This window comes from Pseudorca crassidens, chromosome 9, assembly GCF_039906515.1.
Source record: "Pseudorca crassidens isolate mPseCra1 chromosome 9, mPseCra1.hap1, whole genome shotgun sequence".
Taxonomy (NCBI): domain Eukaryota; kingdom Metazoa; phylum Chordata; class Mammalia; order Artiodactyla; family Delphinidae; genus Pseudorca; species Pseudorca crassidens.
This window is the reverse complement of record NC_090304.1, coordinates 109,058,836-109,083,047: the sequence shown is the minus strand read 5'-3', so window position 1 is coordinate 109,083,047 and position 24,212 is coordinate 109,058,836. Positions and strand designations below refer to the sequence as shown.

The 24,212-nt window shown below is 44.2% G+C and overlaps 1 protein-coding gene across 1 annotated transcript in view; it reads right to left on the bottom strand.

The window, feature by feature from the left end:
* Positions 1-23,993, bottom strand: part of JAM3 (junctional adhesion molecule 3) — a 58,666-nt gene extending 34,673 nt beyond the window's left edge. Inside the window, exon 1 of the mRNA XM_067751633.1 lies at positions 23,873-23,993. Coding sequence (XP_067607734.1) covers positions 23,873-23,921 — 49 coding nt within the window. The 5' untranslated portion in view covers positions 23,922-23,993. The remainder of the gene's footprint in view (positions 1-23,872) is intronic.
* Between the last annotated feature and the right edge of the window lie 219 nt (positions 23,994-24,212).

Genomic DNA, 24,212 nt, shown 5'->3' with positions numbered 1-24,212 from the left:
AAGCAGCGCTCCACAAAAAGCGTTCAGAATTAGACAAAAGAAAACGCATAATCTTCCATCAGGATAACGCAAGACCGCATGTTTCTTTAATGACCAGGCAAAAACTGTTACAGCTTCGCTGGGAAGTTCTGATTCACCTGCCATATTCACCAGACACTGTACCTTTGGATTTCCATTTATTTCGGTCTTTACAAAATTCTCTTAGTGGAAAAAATTTCAATTCCCTGGAATTGAAAAGACACCTGGAACAGTTCTTTGCTCAAAAAGATAAAAAGTTTTGGGAAGATGGAATTATGAAGTTGCCTGAAAAATGGCAGAAGGCAGTGGAACAAAACAGTGAATGTGTTGTTCAATAAAGTTCTTGGTGAAAATGAAAAATGTGTCTTTTATTTTTACTTAAAAAAACCAAAGGCACTTTTTGGCCCACCTAATACTATGCTAACACTAGTCAAGAGAAAAGTGGGGTACCTATATTAATATCAGACAAAGTAAACTTTAGAGCAAAAAACATTAACAGGGATTTTTAGAAAGGTCACTCATGTTAAAGGGGTCGATTCATCAAGAGGATATAATTACAATTTATTTATTTTTATTTTTCTTCCAGTCTTCTTGAGATATTACTGACATATAGAACTGTATGTCTAAGGTGTATAGTATAATAATTTGATTTACATACGTCATGAAATGATTATCACAATAAGTTTAGTAAACATCTATTACCTCATACAGATACAAAATTAAAGAAATGGAAAATTTTTTTTCATCTGATGAGAGCTCTTAGGATTTACTCTCTTGACATCATTCATATATAGCATACGAGTGTTAATTACATTTATCATGTTGTACATTCCATCCCTAGGACTTATTTATCTTGTAACTGGAAGTCTGTACCTTTTATCTGCCTTCATCCAATTCCCCCTCCCCCAGCCCCCACCTCTGGTAACCACAAATCTGATGTCTTTTTCTATGAGTTTGTTCACTGAAGTATAACTGACCTACAACACTATGTTAGTTCCTGTTACACAACAGTGATTTGATATTTCTATACATTTCAAAATGATCACCATAAGTCTAGTTACGATACATCACCATACAAAGATACTACACAGTTGTTAACTACATTCCCTACACTGCACATTTCATACCCATACACCTATTTCTTTCCTTCCCCCCACCCCCTCCCATCTGGCAACCACCTATTTGTTTTCTGTGTCTATGATCTTGTCTCTGTTATGTTTCTTCATTTGTTTTGTGTTTTAGATTTCAAACATAAGTGAAATCATACAATGTTTGTCTTTCTTTGACTCATTTCACTTAGCATAATACCCTCTAGGTCCATGCATGTTGTTGCCAATGGTAAGATTTAATTCCTTTTTTTTTATAACCAAGTAATATTCCACAATGTGTGTATGTGTGTGTGTATGTATGTATGTATGTGTGTGTGTGTATATATATATATATCACATCTTCTTTACCCATTCACCTGTTGATGGGCACTTAGGTTGCTTCTATGTCTTCGCTACTGTAAACAGTGCTGCAATGAACACAGAAGTGCATATACCTTTTACCAATAGTATTTCCAATTAGTATTAGTAATTAGTAATACCAATTAGTATTATTGTTTTCTTCAAATAAATATCCAGGAGTGAAATTGCTGATCACATGGTAGTTCCATTCTTAATTTTTTGAGGAATCTCCATACTGTTTTCCACAGTGGCTGCACCAATTTACGTTCCAGCAAAAGTGCATGAGGACTCCCTTTTCTCCACATCCTCACCAACATTGTTATTTGTTGTCTTTTTGATAACAGCCATTCTGACAGTTGTGAGGTGACATCTCATCATGGTTTTGGTTTGCATTTCCCTGATGACTAGTGATGGTGATCACCTTTCATGTTGACCATTAGTATGTCTTCTTTGGGAAAATGTCTGTTCAGCTCCTCTGCCCATTCTTTAATCATGTTGTTTGGGGGTTTTTTTGATGTTGAGTTGTATGAGTTCTTTCTATATTTTGGAAAGTAACCTTTTATCAGATATATCGTTTGCAAATATCTTCTCCCACTCACTAGGTGGACTTTTCATTTTGTTGATAAGCTTCGCTGTGCAAAAGCTTTTTAGTTTGATGTAGTCCCATATGTTTATTTTTGCTTTGGTTTCCTTTGCCTGAAGAGACAGATTGAAAAAAAAAATATTGCTAAGACTGATATCGAAGAGTGTACTGCCTATGTTTTCTTCTAGAAGTTTTATGGCTTCAGTCTTACATTTAAGTCTTTAATCCATTTTGAGTTTATTTTTGTATATGGTGAGAAAGTAGTCCAGTTTGATTCTGTTGTGTGTAGCTGTCCAGTTTTCCCAACACCATTTATTGATGAGGTATATTCTGGCCTCCTTTGTCATTGATTAATTGCCCATATATGTGTGGGTTAATTTCTGGGCTCTCTATTCTGTTCCATTGATCTGTGCAACTGTTTTTGTGCCAGCACCATACTGTCTTGATTACTGTAGCTTTGCAGTATAGTTTGAAATCAGGAAGCATGATACCTCCAGCTTTGTTCTTCTTTCTCAAGACTGTTTTGGCTCTTTGGGATCTTTTGTGTTTCCAAACAAGTTTTAAGATTATTTGTTCTAGTCCTGTGGAAAATGCCACTGGTATTTTGATAGGGATTGCAATGAATCTGGAGATTGTCTTGGGTAGTATAGTCATTTAAACAACATTAATTCTTCCAATCCATGAACTTGGCATATCTTTCCATCTGTTTGTGTCATCTTTAATTTCTTTAATCAGTGTCTTATAGTTTTCTGAGTATTAGTAATTTACCTCCATAGATTTATTCCTAGGTATTTTATTCTTTTCTGATGAGATTGTAAATGGGATTTTTTTCTTAATTTCTCTTTCTGATTGCTTACTGTTTGTATACAGAAGTGCAACAGATTTCTCTATATTAATTCTGTATCCTGCAACTTTACTGAATTCACTGATGAGCTCTAGTTTTTTTGGTGGCATCTTGAGGACTTTCTATGTATAGTATCATGTCATCTGCAAACAGTGACAGTTTTACTTCTTCCTTACCAGTTTGGATTCCTTTTCTTTTTCTTGTCTGATGTGGCTAGGATTTCCAATACCATGTTGAATAAAAGTGGTGAGAGTCAGCATCCTTGTCTTGTTCTTGATCTTAGAGAAAATGCTTCTGCCTTTCCACCACTGAATATGATATTAGTTGTGGGCCTGTCATATATGGCCTTTATTATGTTGAGGTATGTTCCCTCTATATCCACTGTGTTGAGAGTTTTTATCATAAATCGATGTTGAATGTTGTCAAAAGCTTTTTCTGCATATATTGAGATTACCATATGATTTTTATTCTTCAATTTGTTAATAGGACATAACAATGTTAAACAATTATGCACCTAATAACAAAACTATGTTATATGATATATAAATCCAGTTATTATTGGGTACATTTCAATACACTTCTCTCAGTAATTAACAGAACAAGTAGAAAGAAAATCAGTAAGGATACAGAAGATTTTAAAAAGCACTGTCAATGTGACTTAGTTGACATTTATAGAACATTTTACCCAAAGACAGTAAAATACACATTCTTCTCAAGTGCACATGGAATATTTACCAAAGTAGATCATATTCTGGGAGATAAAACCAACCACAATAAATTTTTTAAAATTCAAGTCATACAAAGTCTGTTCTCTAGCTATAAAATTAAACTAGAAATCAATTACAGAAAAGTATCTGAAAAATCCCTAATATTTGTAGACTGAATAACATAATTTTCAATAACCCACAGGTCAAAGAAGAAATCAAAAGAAAATTAGAAAGTATTTTAAACTGAATGAAGATGAAAACATGACATAAGAATTTGTGGTAGGCCACTAAAGCAGTAGAGTGAAATTTATACCAGTAAAGGCCTATATTAGAAGAGAAGGTCTCAAATCAACGATCTCAGCTTCTACATTATGACAGCAGAAAGAGAGAAGCAAATTGTATCCAAAATAAGCAGAATAAAGTAAATAACAGAGATCAAAGCAGAGGTCACAAGAGAGAAAACAGACAAATAGAGAAAAACTAATAAAACCAAAAGGTGGCTCTTTGGAAAGATCACAAAATTAATGAGCTTCTACCTAGACTGGTCAGGAAAAATAGAAGACACAGAGTAACACCGTCAGAATTGAGAGGGGTGACTACAACTGCACAGACATTAAAAGAACATTGAGACAACATTATGAGCAAGTTTATGCTTACAAATCTGACAACTCAGAGTAAATAAATTCCTTGAATGACGCAAACCACCAAAGCTCATTCAAGAAGAAATGAGTAACTTGCACTCAGAGTTTTACTTTATGAGTACTTTTACTTTCCTTTACTCTTTAATAAAGAGATGAATATCTATATGTCTATTTAAAAAAAAAGAATTTAGGGACTTCCCTGATGACGCAGTGGTTAAGAATCCACCTGCCAATGCAGGAGACACGGGTTCGAGCCCTGGTCTGGGAAGATCCCACATGCCGCGGAGCAACTAATCCTGCGCACCACAACTACTGAGCGTGCGCTCTAGAGCCCACGAGCCACAACTACTGAGCCTGCCTGCCGCAACTACTGAAGCCCATGCGCCTAGAGCCCGTGTCCCGCAACAAAGAGAAGCCACCACAATGAGAAGCCCGCGCACTACAATGAAGAGTAGCTCCCGCTCACCGCAACTAGAGGAAGCCCGTGCGTAGCAACAAAGACCTAACACAGCCAAAAATAAATAAATAATTTTTTTTTTTTTAAAAAAAGAAGAATTTATAGAGGTTAAAAACCTCCCCACAAAAGCAAACTCCAGGCCTAGACAGCTTAACTGGTAAATTCTACAAAACATCTTAAGAAAAAATAATACCAATTCTGAACAAACTGCTCCAGAAATGTGAAGAAAAGGAAATATTTCCCAACTTATTCATTCTATGAGGCCAGCATTACCCCAATATCAAAACTAGACACATTATAAGAAAAGAAAATACAGACCAATATATCTCATGAACATAGATGCTTGCCTAAACATTTGAAAACCAATTAATATAATTCATCATACTAAAAAAGAAAAACTATATGACATTCTCAATAAATCCAAAAATAATCTGACAAAATCTAACCATTATCCATTAACCAACCATCTAACCATTATCTACTATTCCTGATAAAAATTTTTGGAATAGAAAAGAACTTCCTGAGATAGATAACAGAAAAAAAAAAAAGAATCAACAAACCAGCTTGAGAGAATTTCCTAATCTTTTTTTTTTTTTTTGTGGTACGCAGGCCTCTCACTGTTGTGGCCTCTCCCGTTGTGGAGCACAGGCTCCAGACGTGCAGGCTCGGTGGCCATGGCTCACGGGCCTAGCCTCTCCATGGCATGTGGGATCTTCCCGGACCGGGGCATGAACCCGTGTCCCCTGCACTGGAAGGCGGACTCTCAACCACTGTGCCACCAGGGAAGCCCCGAGAATTTCCTAATCTTGATAAACAGTATCCACAACAAATCTACAGCTAAGATTGGTTATGATTAATGATAAAAGACTGCTTTCCCCCTAAGATCAGGAACAGGACAAGGATATCTGCTCTCACCATTTCCAGTCAACACTGTACTGGACACTTTAGCCAGTGCCATCAGGCATGAAAAGAATTTTAAAATGCATCCAGATCGGAAAAGAAGTAAATCTATCTTTATTTGCAGACATCTGGATCATCTATGTCAGGAGTCAGCAAACTATGATGCGAAGGCCGTGTACATCCTGCTCCCTGTTTTCTCTTGCTGTTGTTTGTTTATTTGGATAAATAAAGTTTCACTGGAACACAGCCCCACCCATTCATCTACTTACTGCTCTCACCCCAAAGCGGCAGAGTAGGGTAACTGAGACAGAGGCGTCATGGAAAGGAAACACAAGAAAAGATGCTCCCCATCTTTAGCCATTATTGAAACGTAAGTTAAAGTAATGAGACACCACTACACACCTATTAGGATGGTTAAAACTAAAAAGACTGACTAGGTCAAGTCTTTTCGCAACAAGGATGCGAGAAACTGGATTTCTCAACCACTGCAGGTAGGAGTGTAAAATGGCACAATCACTTTGGAAGTGAGCTTGGCAGTTCCTTTAAAATTTAAACACATGCCTATCATTTGGTTCATTCTATTTATCTATATATCATCCTCTTCCCAGATACCTACCAAAGATAATGATGTTCAAAGAAATACTGGTACACAAATATTCACAGCAACTTTATTTGTAACAGCTAAAAACTGGAAACAACACAACCAACCATAAACAATGAACAGATGAACAAACTGCAGTTATTTCCATTCATCCGTAAAAAGAAGTGAGTTACTGATGCTGCTGCAACATGTCAAAATAATTATACTGAGGGAAATAAGCCAGATGAGAAAGAGTACCTATGGTACGATTCCATTTACACAAAGCTCTGTGGAATCCAAACCAGCGTGCAGTGAAAGAAAACAGTAAGTGGTTCCTGGGGCCAGGGCAGGATGGGGTGGGATGGAGACGGTGGGCAGAGAGGAAGGGGCACTAGGAAACTTGGTAGCAGTGGACAGAACCAAAATCTTGACTGTGGCAGAAGTCACAGGAGTTCATGTACAGGCCAAACTTAACAAACTACACGAAATACGTGTGGTTTATTATATGTCAATTACATCTCAACTGTTTTCTAAAAGTTTCCAAAACTGAAAAACAGGTTCAGGTGGGTGGCCCTGTGACATGGTGACCTGCAGAATAAGGATGCAGCAGCTCTAAGCCAGAGCCCTCACTCCCAAGACTGGGCACAGGTACAGAGGTACCCGGACTTCTTCCTTTCTGAGGAGCTTAGGGCATAAGGATACAGGACCAACACGGTTGCCTGAAGATGCCGCTTTGTCCTCACTACACCTTCCTACACCGGGGCTGCACGCCTGCCTGCACCCCACACATCCATTGTTTAACTCAGCTACAGAAAGACACCAGTGACAATTCAAGCACTTTCATTTCTGTCCTTCTGCATGATCCTATGGGTGAGTAAAATCATAGTTTTCAAAAGGAAGGAGCTCCTGATTTTTCTCAGACCATGTAACAATCTTCCCCACACAGCCAGAATTAAGTTTTGGGCCCTGTCTTTGAACTTTAAAATGGGACCCTACAATGTACCAAGGAATAAAGCAAAGAATGGCGAAGTGCAGAAATGGTTAAAAATCACAAGTTAAAAGCAAACTGTAAGGACTTCCCTGGTGGCACAGTGGTTAAAAATCCACCTGCCAATGTAGGGGACACGGGTTTGAGCCCTGGTCTGGGAAGATCCCACATGCCGCGGAGCAACAAAAAGCCCGTGCGCCACAACTACTGAGCCTGTGCTCTAGAGCCCATGAGCCACAACTACTGAGCCTGAGTGCCACAACTACTGAAGCCCGTGTGCCTAGAGCCTGTGCTCCACAACAAGAGAAGCCACTGCAATGAGAAGCCCACGCACTGCAACGAAAGAGTAGCCCCCGCTCGCTGCAACTAGAGAAAGACCACGTGCAGCAACGAAGACCCAATGCAGCCAAAAGAATAAATAAAATTTTTTAAGAAAGCAAACTATATAAAATAAACAACAAGGTCCTACTGTATAGCACAGGGAATTATACTCAATGTTTTGTAATAACCTGTAAGGGAAAAATATCTGAAAAAAAATATAACTGAATCACTGTGCTATATACCTGAAACTAACACAACATTGTAAAACAACTGTAATCCAATTAAAAAAATTACATGGCACATATACATGCACCTTAAATGTATTTGATTTTCATTTCTCAAAAATAAATAATTTGCAAAATGAAATGGAAAAAGCAAACTGGAGCTCCGAAAAAAATGTGTTGTTCTCATTCCAGATAAATAATAAAGCAGGAATCTCTGTGTTCTTTTTAGATAATTTGTCTCAGCAGACAAGTGTTTCATTTTTTCGTTTCTGTAGATCCATAAATTAACAGGATACCCACATGCCCAATCTCCCACTGTTATAACTCAGGCCCAGCGTACTCCCTGAGCCAAGCAACTCGGCTATCCGGGTCCAGCCTCTCCTCCCTCCTCCCCAGCCTCCTTATCACATGAAGGCGAGGGCGGTTTCAGAACCAAGGAAGACAGCAGGTCTCTAAAAACAGAAAATAGCTTGTACGTGACAAGCAGCCCTCTCATGTGGCAACATTTAACACAGAAAAGCAATTTAAAATGAGCTGTACACTCGGGAACAGGAATGACATGCAGGTTCCAAGTGAAAACTACAGCCATACACTAAACAAGAATGCAGTGTGTGTGTGTACATGACATGAATTACAGATGTCCACACAGATACAGGGCTGCGCGCCATCTCTCACACACGCACGCGCACCGACGTCCTCAGGAGCATGCCTGCGTGCCAAGCACCGGCCCCTGCAGGCTCTGGGCTCTCACAGTCCTCCGGGCAGCCCCGTGAGGCAGCCCTGTGATGACCGCCCCCCAAACAGAGAGGAGAGCCCGCGGAGAGGGTCGGCGCGGCCCCACACGTGCACTCTCGCCCGGGCTGCTGTTCTGCCGCGTGCAGTTCCACGCATGCTGCCGCCAAGGAGTACCAGCTCGCCGCCTGCTGGGACACACAAACGAAGAGCGGGACCGCAAGGTGGTCTTAGAGCTAACGGGAGCCTGATGACAGGTTTTTTCATCCTGCTACCCCCCCCCGCCCCCAACCCCGTTCAGCGTACAGCTTCCTGAGGGATCTTCCTCGTCATCTGGGCCTGAAAAGCACTGTGCTTCCCCTGCGTGGCGCCCCCTCGTCATCAGGAAAGGCTGTGTGGGTGGACCCTGGGCCCTGGGGTGGGGCTGGTGCAGGGGCAGCGGGGGAGCAGCCATGCCTCCGGAAACGCGGGGCCTTGCAATTAAGTCCCGGAAACTCGTCTGGATCAGAAAAGTGGTCATTCCACGGAAGGTCCAGAGAAAGGCACTAAAAAGGGGGACAGGGGGTCACCTCAAAGCCCTCTCCTAATGGAAGCAGAAGCTTGGGGAGAGTTCACCCGGCCGGCTGCATCATGTTTCACCGCGTGCACCGGACCCTCCACCACGTAGAGGGCGGGGGTGAGGAAAAGAACATCTAGACCAGGAGCGGCCTCGGCGCCCTCCAGGCTGGTGCTGCTGTAACCGGCGCCCCAGGCCAGAGCAGACTCTGCAGGAGGTCGGAGGAGGGGGCCAGCGCGGGCTCTTCAGAAGACCATAAAAATCAGGCCTGAAAACACAAGAGAAGGCAGTGCTATTGGTCTAATTCACAGCCAGTCGTCAGCTGAGGGCCCTGACGGTGCCCTGGGGTGATGGATGCAGCGGAAGGCTTCCCACCTGTGACAGGTGACACCGACCCACCGCACAGGGAACTCGGCCTGGGAGCCTTTCGGCTCAGGGACTGCTGGTTCTGGCTTTACATGCCTGGGAAAAGCAGATCTTGCCCTGGAAGAAACAGTTTGCACCTTTCCCGTCTCATTAAAGCTAATTTTGCAAATTCCGAATATCTCACGTGAACCTTCTAATGGGTTTTATCTGGCTTTGGTTACTGTGCTTTTTGTAAGAACTAGCTTGCTTCACTAACAGACCTCTTTACAACGGAAGACTTTTGTTAGCTTGGAAGCGCTGAGCCTTCCTCTCCGAAGGAGAACTTTCTGGCGCTCTCCTTAGACAACAGCCGTCTACGCCGCAGTCTACACCGCAGCCTCCGCGTGCGTTCGCAGGCAGGCAGAGGCCCACAGGGCGTGGAAGAAGCGGCCAGCGCTGTCTCCTCCCCGGGCGGGGAGGGGCACGGCCTTGGCCACACCTCATCGTGATGCCCTGTGCATACAGCAGTCACTCAATAAATAGGGACTGGACTCGGGGTGGGGGTGGGGGACCCTGAGGTTTGGGGGATGAAGTGGCGAAGCTCAAGGGGGATGTTTCCCGTGCGCCCTACAAAGTGGACAGGTTTGTCACGGACGGGAAATGACTGGAAAAGACGAAACCGTGCTCACAACTGCGGAAGCATGAAATGTTCACGAACTCAAGGGCTAGAGCCCTTAATAAAGGCAATCAGTATCCATCTTACGGCACCAAGAAGGGCACGGATCTGGAAGAGGAAAATTAAGAATAGGTTTTAAATTTAAAAACCTGAAGATCACACCTTAAAATGACTTTCCATGATTTGGGAGATTTTTAAAGTGGCATCTTGTAATAGAAAAAGAAAGCAAGAAAACATAAACCTGAAGTAAACATTCTCTGGTCAGAAATATAACAAATATTATTACAAGTAAAATACAGTTTTAAATTGTTCTTAATTCTTTGTAGTTTGGATTCTGCGTTCCTGACAATGCTTCCTTCTCCGCTAGTAGAAAAAAACCTGTAGAGCTGACTCACGGCCACAAGTCAGCCTTCTCCCCGCTCAAGGCCAGCCCAGGCCAGGAGGTGTCTCTGCAACAGACACTGAGCTTGTCACTGATGCCCGAAAGAGACCCCAGCAGCGTGAGCTGAGAATGTCATTAATCTAAGGTGAAGGTGTTGCTAAGGACCCTGTTCCCACACATGAGGCAGGGAGCAGGTGACCAGCCAGGACTCCATCCTACGTGCAAAAACGCCCTGAAACGCAGAGCAGCAACTGCAGATAGTTTTTAGGAGGTGTTTCCACTCTGTGTTAAGGTAGGGGAAACTGGGAAGTGGGGGTAGCTCCACACTCCCACTCAGGCGGGAGTCATGACCCCAGCTGGGCACTGCGCGTCTCTGGGCCTCTCACAGCAGAGGGTTTCCACCGCAGAGACCCTGCCACCCGGGTCACCCGGAATCACCTGGAGTCGTCTCTGGGTGTCACAGCTGGGGGTGCTAGTAGTGGCACGGAGAGGCCAGGGGTGCTGCTAAACATCCACAACACCCAGGGCAGCGCCCCCATAACAAAGGATCAACAGGCCCAAAATGTCAACAGCGCCAAGCTTGAGAAACCCTGTCTCGCAGTCTCTTTCGGCTCCAAAATTCTATAACCTACATGTCTGTTGAGTTGAGGGGTAAATACTACTTCTCTGGGTATAAAGCTAACAAAGAGGATTGGAGGACTTGCTGAGACCAAGTGTAAACCAGGGTGAACTCAGGCCTCCTGTAACCAGACAGGTGGTGAGAAATCAGGCCTGTAAGACGGTTCCCTCCTCCACAGAAGTCCGACACCAACCTCCCTCGTAGGAAGAGGGAATGGCTTTAAGTATCTTATCTCGCGGGTCTGGAAAGAGGCGGATTGCAGGACTCGGCTCTTCAGCTGACGCCCTGAACTGAGCAGGGACGTAACCCAGGAGAGCTGGGAGGCCAGACTCCATGCCTAATGCATGCTCTGTTTTAGCACTTTTTGGAAACTACACGCCCCTTGGGTCTAAACAGAGGCAGAGACTTGCTGAGTTCCTCAGGGCTTTCTTCCATTTTCTCCCCTACTTTCTCTGGACACGCCCGCAACTGAGGGCGCCCACCATCACGTGGCACCCTGGTCCCAGGACACGGGATTCCTGTGGATACTGAGGCCTATGTACTCACGTGACATTTTCTTGTCCTGAACTCATCCATTCTTCATAGCTATTTATCTAAAAAGATGCTTATTTTTAATGTAAACACACTGATTTATATTGGCAGCTCCTCTACTTAAAGATATGCTGGAATTTCCACTGAAACTTTTTATTATTCAAAGTTTGCTAGTGCAGGCCTGAAAATGTCCCCAAGCAAAAGAGGCCTAATCTTTTCTACAAATATCACTGAACCACTTTTTAAATCCAAGAATGTCAGATAATTTCTTCTTCTTTACTCTTGAAACTTAAAACTGGATTTTTGTTTTTCTAAGAAAAAATCAGGACACCAATATGTACTTTAGATGAAATGTCTTTCCTACACAGAAAAAATAAATGTAAAAACTTGCTATCTCATCAAAATAAGGCATCAGGGAAGCTTTAGTATGAGAAAGTTCCTCTAAATGAGGTTTGTAACCTAAACAATCAGAGGACTATATATAAAATAGATAACTCATAAGGACCTGCTGTATAGCACAGGGAGCTCTACTCAATACTGTGCAATGGCCTATATGAGAAAAGAATCTAAAAAAGAACGGATATATGTGTACGTATAACTGATTCACTTTGCTGTACAGCAGAAACTAACACAACATTGTTAATCAACTATACTCCAATAAAAATTAAAAAAAAAAAGAACCAGAGGACTAATAAAATCCTAGAACCCAAGGGGAATAAAGCCAAGAACGACACTGTTTACATCCGCATAGCATTTTATAATGTACAGGACCACTTTCACGTACAGTCTCACTTGATGCACCTAAGAGTCCTGTAAAGTGGGTATTTATCTGTAGATAAAGAGAAGAGGGCTCGGATATATTAGGAGACAATTACAGCCTCAAAACTTGAAAGTATCAGAGGCCAAGGTAGAAACCAGGTCTTCTGACTCGAAATTATTTAAAATAACAATTAAGAAACATACAGGGCTTCCCTGGTGGCGCAGTGGTTGAGAGTCCGCCTGCCGATGCAGGGGACACGGGTTCGTGCCCCGGTCTGGGAAGATCCCACGTGCCGCGGAGCGGCTGGGCCCGTGAGCCATGGCCGCTGAGCCTGCGCGTCCGGAGCCTGTGCTCCGCAACGGGAGAGGCCACAACAGTGAGAGGCCCACGTACCGCAAAAAAAAAAAAAAAAAAGAAACATACAAATTAGGCCCTGGTTTCTCATCTGTCCAGGTTGTAATTTGTTTGAATAGAAATAGGTGTCGGCCCCCATCTAAAATGGCTAGTGAACCCCCTGCCCCTTTCCCAAACCACAACTAAGAACAGACACTCACCTCCCTGTGCTGGGCCAGTGCAAGGCCACGAAGGCAGCAGAGGGGAAGAAGAGAACTTCTCAGTCTTACCTGATTATAGCTAAGGCGTCTAAGTGCTGCAAATCTGAGGACACTGCTAAGACGAAACCTGGGGCCTGGGAAGGGGCCTCCTTGTAATGGAGGAGTCCAAAAGCCTGCACTTGATAAGGTTCATTTTGCATTTGCCTCTGATTAATTGAGGATTAAATGAATTGTAGTAAAGTAGTAATAGGAGTATTAGCAGCAGCATCAACAGTTAGTAGTGACAGTAAATCTCTAAAACCCAGCACTGAGAGCTTATTACACCAGGCCCTCTGCTAAGCACTTAATTATGTAATTAATTTTAATTTTACTATATCGATTAGTGTAATTTTTGTTAGCACTCATATAGATAACTTTGATAGGAACACTATATATAGTCACTGGTTTGCAAAACAATCCTACAAAGTTATATGTTTTTCTGCTTTTTTATAGGTAAGGAGATTGACCTGGACAAGTCCTACAGTGGAGCTGAGATTCAAACCTTGGTGTAGCTTACGTTCTTCCTGATGAACAGGAATTCAGAAAGGAAGAGATCGCTACAGGCTAGAGACCTAAAAAAGCCTTTACAGAGAAGTGTGTTGAGCTGGATACCAGGGAATGAGTGGAACTGAACAGAAGGAGGGTGATCTGCACTGGGGTAGATGGGCCATGACAATAAAACAAATGGTGACACACAAGGGTAATTCAGGAGACAGTGATGGAACACTTCTACAGAGCCCAAGACCATGCTCCAAATCGCGTGATTTCCCCGACAAAACTGAATTGAGTGAATACACTCTTAGGGTCAATTTTCTCTTTATGACATAGCCATTATCTTGTAAAAGAAAAGGAAAAGGCTACGCTTCTCTAGAACCCAACTCCTCTACGGAGAGGGCTGGTGTGGATGCCAAAGTGCCTCGTCTCCGCCACCCGAAGCCCAAACCCGGCGATTCTCCCGTGAAGGCAGCGCCCCTGCTGGAGCCCAGGACTTGTACAGCCCAGTCCTGCGGGGCAGGGCAGGAGAGCCAAGACAGGACCCCCAGACTGGAGTCTCTGAGCGCCAGTTAAAGAGTCTTCCTCCAAGTTTTGTGAGGAGTAGCTTCAAAACTGGGAGCTGAGGGCTTCCCTGGTGGCATAGTGGTTGAGAGTCCGCCTGCCCATGCAGGGGACGCGGGTTCGTGCCCCGGTCTGGGAAGATCCCACGTGCCGTGGAGTAGCTGGGCCCGTGAGCCATGGCCGCTGAGCCTGCGCATCCGGAGCCTGTGCTCCGCAACGGGAGAGGCCACAACAGTGAGAGGCCCGCGTACCGCAAAAAAAAAAAAAAAAAAAAGAAAAGAAAAAACTGGGAGCTGAAAGGCGCTGCTCGCACAAGGACAGAAACACCAAAGTCCTAACACATTTTATTTACTCTGCACATAGAAAACGTACCTGCCGAGAACAGCACAGAAAGCAGATGTGTTAGTGGAAGAGGGAACAAAACACGAAAATGCACTCGTCCCAGAGAAAGTCACCAGCCTGAGGATGCCCAGGGGGAGCAGCCCTCTGTGCTGCAAACCACATGTAGGGGGCAGGGGAGGGGGGTCAGCCACGGGGCCACCAGGAGGGTATTTGTTCTGGCTTCAGCAAGGGCCAGATCCCTCATCCAACATCACGAGACGTCCTTTAGGCCTGTTCTCTCATCACCATTGCCTAGGGTAGAGACAGACAGACACAGACACGGACACCGAGGGAGATGGAAAGGCAGCTCCAGCAGGGGTTTCTCTGTTTTTCCTGGGGCTTCACCCTGCACACCTCCTGGACCTGTGCTAACACGACAGAGCACTGCAGAATCGCAGAATTAAGCATCTCTGAAGCCACGTGCATACTTTGTTTTCCATTTAAATCAAAGTCTTCCCTCTGACCTACCCACAGAGTGAGCTAAACTGGAAATGTACGGAAATTACGACCAGATGCTTCACACGGACAGTCACCATCCATAACACAGCCTCACAGAAGTCAGGCTGGGACGGAGTTAAGGGCAAGAAGAAATAACAGAATAATAAAAGAACACACTTGTATACCAGTCCTGAGCTCTGCATGCAGTCAGCATCTACTTCAGAAGACACACTCCAGGGACCCTGGGCCCCCGAGGAGGCCTCTCACCCTGAGGTCACAAATGATCTTCTGGGGGTTGTAACCCCCAAAATAGTATATAAAATTTCCACATATGTACATGAAAGTACTATTTGGAAAAAAGGGCCATAACTTCCATCATCTACACGGTGTTCCTGACATAAACTACTCCACAGACGAAGGTCTGAAACAGGACCTGGTGAATTAAAGACACAAACATTTGTTCTTACTGAACCACTGCTCTAGAGGTTCACGGCTAACGTTCTCTACTGGCAGTGGACTTAAAAGCGAGACCAAATACGGTCAGAGTGAAAACTCCATATCTGACACTAGATATCAAACAACAGATTACCAACCCAACCAAATAGTGGTCTATTTTTTTCTTCCTGGTAAACAAACACAGGAACTCTTAAAACACTAGATCCAGTAAGTAAGGTTGTAGCAGATTAAAAAAACAAACAAACACAAAACCTGAGCTTCTGAAAGATGTAATTTCCTAACCTCTTGGAGTAGAAGAGGGCTTCAAACCAAGGTTACCCGGCTCTAAAAACTTCCAAACTTTCAGAAGAGGAAGACATTTCTATGAACTGGGCTTTCAAAACCTTCAAATGAATTTTTAATTAACAAATAAAGTAATTCAACGAATCAGTTAAAAATTCTCTGGTATTCCCATAAAACCACTTCTTTGGATCTGAAATTCACACTGTGAGTTATCTAACAGGGGAAAGAAATGTGAATGTGTTGGTGGTAGGAGAAGAGGAATGCTGCTTAAATTACTTTCAAGCGACTTGGATTAAAACCAATATTATTTCCCCAAGGTCCCCAAATGAATCACGTGCAAAGCTGGGAAGTGGGTCCAGAGTTCCTGACACCCACGTGTGCTCCCTCCTCCACCCAGAAAAGGATCTGAGAGGCAGCGGACAGCGGAGCCTGGGATGGGTGGTCCCTCTCACCTCACCCTGTAGGCATCTGAATCTGAAAACCTGGAGAGCTCTTCACCTGTCCTGTTACCAGCAGAGTGGGGAGCTGCTGTCCCAGACACCTGTATAGTGTGGGACAGCAGTAATTCTCCAAATTTTAAGTTGCTGCGTCTCAAATGATCAATGCTCATTACTCTTCAGATAAACCCACCCAAGGATGGGGATAACGGCTGTGCAGTTGGGTATATATATGTCTTTATAACAGGACAGCCCCATCCTGACAGCAGTGATGCTTACTTAGCAAGACTCATTCAACCCCTTCCCCCAACCCTATCAGACCTTCGTGGGCGTATATGTGCTCTGAAAAAGCAGAGCCAATATTTTAATTTCATTTTATACTTGAAAAATGAAAACAAAAGCATTACCTTCAGAATATAAACTTTTAAAGGAAGGTGTGTGACCCTTAAGTTATATAGAAGGGGGCCTACGTTAGGTAAAGCCGAGGTTCTTGTTTCCAGCTCCAGCTGTGGGTTAGCTTCTCCAAAAGGCCTCGGCACTCCAACTTTGGAGAGCCCACGCAAGCAAACTGCAGTTTTTACTGCACCTCTGGGCTCTCGAGAAGGGGGCGATCTTTAACGCAGCAAGTAAAATAGCTGTAGGCCGAACCCAGAAAATAATAGGATGGGTGGGGCATGACCCTGAGGGTCATTAGGGAGACTGCGCCAATGGGCCAGCAGGAAGGCAGAGCTGAGCCTGAGACTTCCCAACCCTGCCAGGCCCTGAAAGCCATCCCAGATGACCATGTCTCTCACACAAAGCGTCCCCAGATCTGCACAGATTGCGATCAACCAAACGTCATTTACGAGTAAAGAAAAACAAGTCACTGCAAGTAAGAGTCATAAGAAACAACAAACATTAGATTTAGACCCCCAAGAACGTCAGATATTTGAAGTCTCACACGCAGAATATAAAACAGCTGTACGTGAAATGTTTAAAAATAAAAAAGTAAGGGCTTCCCTGGTGGCGCAGTGGAGAACCCACCTGCCAATGCAGGGGACACGGGTTCGAGCCCTGGTCCAGGAAGATCCCTCATGCCGTGAACAACTAAGCCCGTGCACCGCAACTACTGAGCCTGTGCTCTAGAGCCTGTGAGCCTCAACTACTGAAGCCCGCAAGCCACAACTACTGAAGCCTGCACGCCTAGAGCCCATGCTCCACAAGAGAAGCACCGCAATGAGAAGCCTGTGCACCACAACGAAGAGTAGCCCCCACTTGCCACAACCAGAGAAAGCCTGTGCGAAGCAAAGAAGACCCAACGCAGCCAAAAATAAATAAATAAAATAATAAAATTTATTTTTTCAAAAATAAATAAATAAAATTAAAAAGGAGTGAAAATGAGCAGGCAAAAGAAACCAGATTATAAAAAGAATCAAGTAAACTTTTAGAAATGAATATAATGGGTTAAAAAAACAACTTCATACATTGGTTAAATAACAGATTAGACATGGCTGGCAAAAGAAACAATTGTAAAACAAAACTAAATAAATAACCCAGAACAGCACAAAGAAAGAAGAACATGAAATTACAACAGAAAGGTTAACAGTCTTGGAAGATGGAAGACTGAATATATCTAATCAGAGTTCCAAAAGGAAAGAGTTACGAAAATAGAAGCTGGGCAGTATTTGAACTCACACTACCTGAGAATTCTCCAGAAAGATATAAAGTCACAGATACACAAAGTATAACAAATTAACAAGTAGAATAATTAAAAAGAAATGCACCCTAGACACACACAGTAACATTTCAGAACGCCAAAGAGAAGACAAGATCTTTAAAGTGGCTGGAGAAAGACAGGCTGATGACGTGACGGCAGGTTTCACAACAGGAACGATGGAAACCAGAAAGCATCCGTGTAATGGAGCCCAGGCTCCAAGTCAAAATAACTGTCAACCTAAAATTACATACCTAGTAAATCTATACTTCAAGAACAAGATGAAAATAAAGATATTTTCGGATATAAACAAAAATGAATTCAACATCAATAGACCTACCCTAAAGGGAGTGACTGTGAACTATTCTAGAAGCTTCCTAACTGACCTACCCTCTCCCACCATCTTGAATATAATATCATTCCAACACATGTAAAATCATTTGATCAGATCACTTCCTGCTTCAAACTGCCACATGAATTTCTAGAACCTACATAATAAGGTCCATGACCATCTATCTGGCTCCTCAACTTACCAGCTGTGACCTGGGCCAGGTAACTAACCTGCCTGAGCCTCAGGTTCAGCACCTGCAACGTGAGCCCTATAGGGACTGACCGCTGACATGGGCTAAGACCCCCGTACCGTAGCGCTCTCCGCAGTGCCTGGCAGCTGTTACTAGTTATCATTATGATAACTCATTGGTCCCAAAATACAACATATGCATTCCCAACGCCACGCCTTTGCTCACGGTATTTCCTCCACTTCACTGGCCCCTAACACGTCCATTCCCCAAAAATCTGCACTAAGTCAACCAAATTACTGCCAAAAGTCCAGCTGCTTCTTGAAATTTTCCTCTACCAGGCCAGCCCAAAGTAAGTGCTCTCACTTCTAAACACGTAAAACATTGACCCAAAGTGCTACTCTGTTCATTAACTACCTAAACTGTGTGATGTTTCTGGTCTGGGGAAGCGCTTATCTCAGCTGTCCCTGTTCTGCCTGTGGAAAGCTCTACTGCCATGAAAACGGAGATTTTTGCCTAATAATGATGGATTGGCTGATTGAGCTCCAGGGCCCTGGTAGAGACACTTTAGAGGAAAAACATGGCACCAAATTTAAAAAAAAAGAAAAAAGGAAAGAAAAGGCAGTTGTCTTAGGATGTGCTGCATTCCTTGTAATCCTCCAGACAGCTGCACTTCATTCTAAAGACGTCAAATATTTTCCTTAGAGAAAGACATCCCACGAGGAAGTCCTGGTGGGCAGGAAGAAGTGATAAGGGAACTTCAGCTGTCAGCTTACTTCAGGAAACATCTTTCAGAGTCTGTTTCCCAAGGAAGTCAATTTGGCCTGGTATTTGTATCACCCAAGACAAAGAAAACAGTCCCCCAGGAGCTGCCCGGCTGGCACGAACGAGGGGTCCAGTAAACACGGGCTGATGCCGAAAAGGCAGAGCAAAGCAGCTCCTCAGATGATTCCGTTTGTTTGTTCAAAAAAAGGAAGAGGCAGGTATTCTCATCAACCCTCTTTCAGTTTTCCAGCTAAGCACTTGCGGAGGATGCCACAGCTGGCTGCCCAACCCAAGAGCCAGGAACAGCAAATCTCTCAAATGGGTCACAAAGAATGCGTGATCAAACCCAACTTCAAGGCTGCCCGTCCTTCTTGCACTGCAGCTGACATTAATTCAGGAGCTAGAAAAAGCCACAATCACATGCTATCACTTTTAACTAAGTTTTCCCACTTTAAAAGAAAATCTTTACTAAGTGTCAAAATTAAAATTCCACTATTTTGTCTAGGAGGCCCCCAAAATGCAATTGTTTTCATTATATAAAAAAAATCCTTATCAAAGAAAACTTGGGGGAAAAAAACCCCAAAAGAATCAGTCAGAAAAACAAGAGAAAAGTAGAAAACAATCAGCCATAAGACCTGGTGGTCCAGTGGTTAGGACTCTGCGCTTCCACTGCAGGGGGCACAGGTTCGATCCCTGTTCAGGGAACTAAGATCCCACGTGCTGCACAGCACAGCCAAAGTAAATAAATAATAATTTTTTTTTTTAAATCAGCCATAAGACCTGCTACTCAAAGACAGCACCTATCAACATTTTGGTTCACTATCTTCCAGATGTTTTTCCTCTAAGGAAAAGATGTTTTGTGTAATTGGAATCCTATGGTGTATGACTGTGTTACTTAAATGACTCCACAAGCATTTCCCCATGTTTTTCTTCTTCATAACCTCATGTAACTACATAGAGTAGATGAGAGAAAGAAGATGTTTAAAGTAAACCAAGTCAAGAAATGCCATTCTCGTTCTTCCACAAAAACTCCTGTTTTTACTGTAGTAAAAACCAAGAATTTCCAAAAGTTTCTGGGGTCACTGGAGATAAGATACATAAAAAAATGCTTGGACGCATAGGAAGTGTTTAAGAAATGTCAACTGACTTTCAAGTGACAAAGGCAATATTTACTATAGTCCCTGGAAAGATACAAAAGAAATTAAATTCAGCCTCTGTTCCCAATGGATTTTTAATAACACTGAGAAGATAAAATGCATTTACACCCAACAACTAAAGTGCAACATAATTCGGCATGCAGTAACCCTGGCTCTTCAAGGGCTTGGGATGCCTTGTCCCTTTCTGCACCCCTAGCATGAAGGACATATTACAGATACTCAGTAAATGTCTGTTGTACTGAACAGAGCTACAGACTACAAGCTACGCTTCAGAGACAGTAAAGATCACTGTGAGCTGAGGTTAAGCTGGGCAAAGCAGACAACGTGAACATGGCAGAACTTGATTTGAGCAATATTTTGCAGAAAGAAAGCTGAACCACAGAAGCCTTGGGATGCTGTGAAAATGAAAGACGGCATAAGAAAAAAATGTTTGTATAGTCCTAATCTATTAACGAGTTAGATGTTTCTACACGAACAGCGTTGAAACCTCAGCTGTACATACTAACTACTCATGGGAAAAATAATATATATATATATATAAAACACATAGTAGATATTACTTAAAAACAAAGAAAACACACCAACACAAAGTACTACAGCATTCCTAGACATCAGAAACAAGGGCTAATTCTCAGGAAGCTTTGTGTGTGTCATGACATGTGGGAAAAGGCAGAAGATTAAGGCCTTAGATCTCCACATATAGAACCACAGTGGATACTGTCCTTACTAAACTAGGTGTAAAAGAATGTGCTTACCAAAACTTTCTTTCAGGAACCCTTTCGACTCCACTGAAGCTATCTGCATGTAACTGTGAGCATCCAGGGGGTAAACACAGGAGATGTGAAATCGGCTTCAGCCCTAACAGCATCACATTCACCACCTGATTATACACTTGTCTTAAAGAGAATCCAGTGTCATGACTAGGGTATCACTTAGCAGACTCCATACATCCTGACTTCATCCACACACAAATTTTCCTTTGTTTTACTCCACTTGTGCTTGTGAAAAAATGCAAAGAATTTATGGAGAAGGAATTTGCTAAGATTACATCGCTAACAGCTGCTGGCTGGATTGTACTAAATCGACGGCCTCTCCGGTCACATTATATGGCCATCTCAGAAAGTGGGCTATTCATACAAACCTGGTTTCTTTCAAAAGAATTGATTGAAGCCTGCCCCGCCAGGCTGCCTTAAGAGCAAGTTTCCCAGAGCTTGGGGTTGGGTGTGTGAACATTCTGTCTGTCTGTACCGCTGCAATTACTTGTGATTAAGAATCTCTAATAGCTGCCCATTCAGTCTCCTCAGCCTGAAGCACTCAGAACAAATGCCTTCAACAGGCCCTTCAGGAATGAACAGCTGATCTGTAGCAGTGCATGCTTCAGGGCAGGTGGTCCTTGTTTTTCTGAACACACACATGCACATGCATGTCTGATAACGCTTATATCAGTCAGATATAATTAATTCAAAAGACTGAAAACAACACAAAATAGGTCATTTAAAAATGTTTCAGAGGTCCAAACATATGCAAATGGAAAATTTACAATTTTTTTCAAAAATTTCCTGGAAATTATGATTTTCAGATTTTGCTAAACTCTCACACACAGATTGTCTTACCCCAAGAATACACAAACTGTAACTGTTTTAACTCTAAATGAAGCACTTCTCTAGGACATCAAAAGATTTGGAAACCCGACAATAATTACCACATAATCATTCAAAAAAGACATGTGGTATATAACATTTGCAAAGATGAATTGCACCTGTCACCAATTCAACAAAAGAATACTTTATCTACAAACCACGCAGCGTTGCACATTTAAAAATCTGGTTAAAATGATCCATAACAAGAACTCCATGTCAAACAGAATAGTACAAGTAACCAAAAAAATGGATTAACACAAATGGTTGATTTCCACATCTGAAACACATGGGATGTCACCCTGAGCAAGTTACTGAATCTCTCCGTACTTGTTTCTTAGTCCACAAAATGGGCAAGATGACACTAACAACCTTTTAGAGTTATCAATATTAAATTAATACATATTAAATTTTTATAACAGAGCCTGGCAAAGGGTAGCTAATAAAGAATGTTTGTATTATATCAGGAACCAGCTTTTTTTTTAAATGCGAACACGCATAAATAATAGCAATTGAAAAGTGTCATCATGAAAATAAAAGAGACACAGCTGTGATGCCCTGTGACCGAATACAGTTTTCAAGATATTACTGTATATTTAGAGCATAAGCAAATAACAGAAAAGAGCTCCCTACTAAAAATGATAGCTACATCCCTTCCAAGTGTATTAATACATCCTGCCACCTCTATTCTTTGTCATTAGTGCTGTTTTGCAAAACTGTGATTATCCCTCCTGTGTTCTACAGGTGAATACCAGCCCTTAGCACACAAGCAGCCCCTCCGGGATACCAAAATAAGAAGTTAATGGGGACTTTCCTGGCGGTCCAGTGGTTAAAAAAAAATTAAATTAAAAAGAATTTTTTTAAAAATAAGTTAAGGGGATGTGAAGGCCTTTAGCATCCACTAGTTTTACTAACAAACCACCAACTCGAAACTCATTCCTGAACTAAACTGCCAAATGTTTCTGCGATAAAAACTGCAAACTCTCATGTGAACAGATCTTCTCAATAGGGAGTTGTTCCAGTCTGTGAATAGGACACTGTCAGTGTGACCAACAAAGCCGGGAGGGGACATTCCTGACACCCCTGTCCCCTGGCTAGCCTTTGATCATTCATCTCTCCCAACCACACGTTTGTGGAAACCACTTTCAAGCACAGCATAGGGACAACATCTACTCCCTGAACTTCGTCCTCATCACAGAGCCCTGCTCCCCGGCTTCTGCCCGGACCCTCACTGTTCACGTCACCCCCGAGGACCACCCCACAATGAGCCTCCAACACAGGAGCCTTTGTTTTCCTAGTACGCCGCCCACCCCACCCCCAAACAGTCACTTGGGGCTTCGCTGTGTACACTCTGGCAAACATCACGGGATGACGATGGCAACTAAGCAGACCACAGACCGACCCGAGAACGGGGGGAAACTGCTGATGCCCCAGGCGAGGCTGGCGCGGCGCTCGGGACCCCGGGTCTGAGTGTCCCTTGCTCCCGGGGGCAGACTTCGGGCTCAGTGCTCTCTCTGGACTCTGCTCTGAGGACTACGTGGGACCGCGGTCTCGAGCGCCTAGCGCGCGCCCACGGCCCCCAGCGTGTGGTCTCGCCGTCCGGCTGCCCGGGGCCTCCAGCCGGGGGTTGGGGGCGTTGGGGGTGGGCTGGGGGGAGGAAGGACAGACCAACGCCCCGTCCGAGCCGCCCCCGGGCCACTCCAGGGCGGGCTGCAGGGCTGGGCGCCGGCGGGACAAAGGGGACCGGGAACGGGTCGGCTTTGTTCGAGGAGTGATGGAGCGCAGGGCCACGGGCCCCGGGTCGGACCCCGCACCCCGGGACGCCCTGCACCCAGACCCTCAGACTGCCAGGATTCCCCTACCTCTGGGACCCCCGACGCCCGCACCTCTTCCCCGGCCCGCACCCCCTACCCCGACCCGGGGCCCGCACCTCTGGGGCCCCCGCACCTTCGGGGCCGCTCCCCGCCCCTCCCGGACCCCGGGACCCCCACATCCCTGACCCCGTACATGGACCGGACCCCCGCATCCCCGGGATTCCCCTCCCTGAACCCAGGACCCCCCGCACCACCCACCCCCGGGCCCCCGCGCCCGCCCCCCACTCCGCCCGGACTCCTCCGGCCGCGCCCGGCGGAGGCCCGCGTACTCACCCCGCAGGAGCAGCAGCAGGGCGAGCGCGGGCCGCCGCCTCAGCGCCATGTCGAGAGCAGCTGAGGGGCCGAGGGCCCGCTCCCGGCGCAGGCGCCCTGCCCGCGGCCCTGCGCCCGCCCCGGTCACCATAGCGACCACGGCGGCGCGCCGTCGCCATGGTGCACGGGAAGCCCGAGACGAGTCTGGTTGCTATGGAGGCAGGGATGCTCTGGACCGGGATACCGGGGTCTCTTTCAAAGAATTTGGTGGAAGGAGGTGAAGGAGCGCGTTCAAGAGTGGGCGGGGTTAATTTCCACATCTATAAAATGAATCTGTCACTACAGATCCGGGAAGGAACGC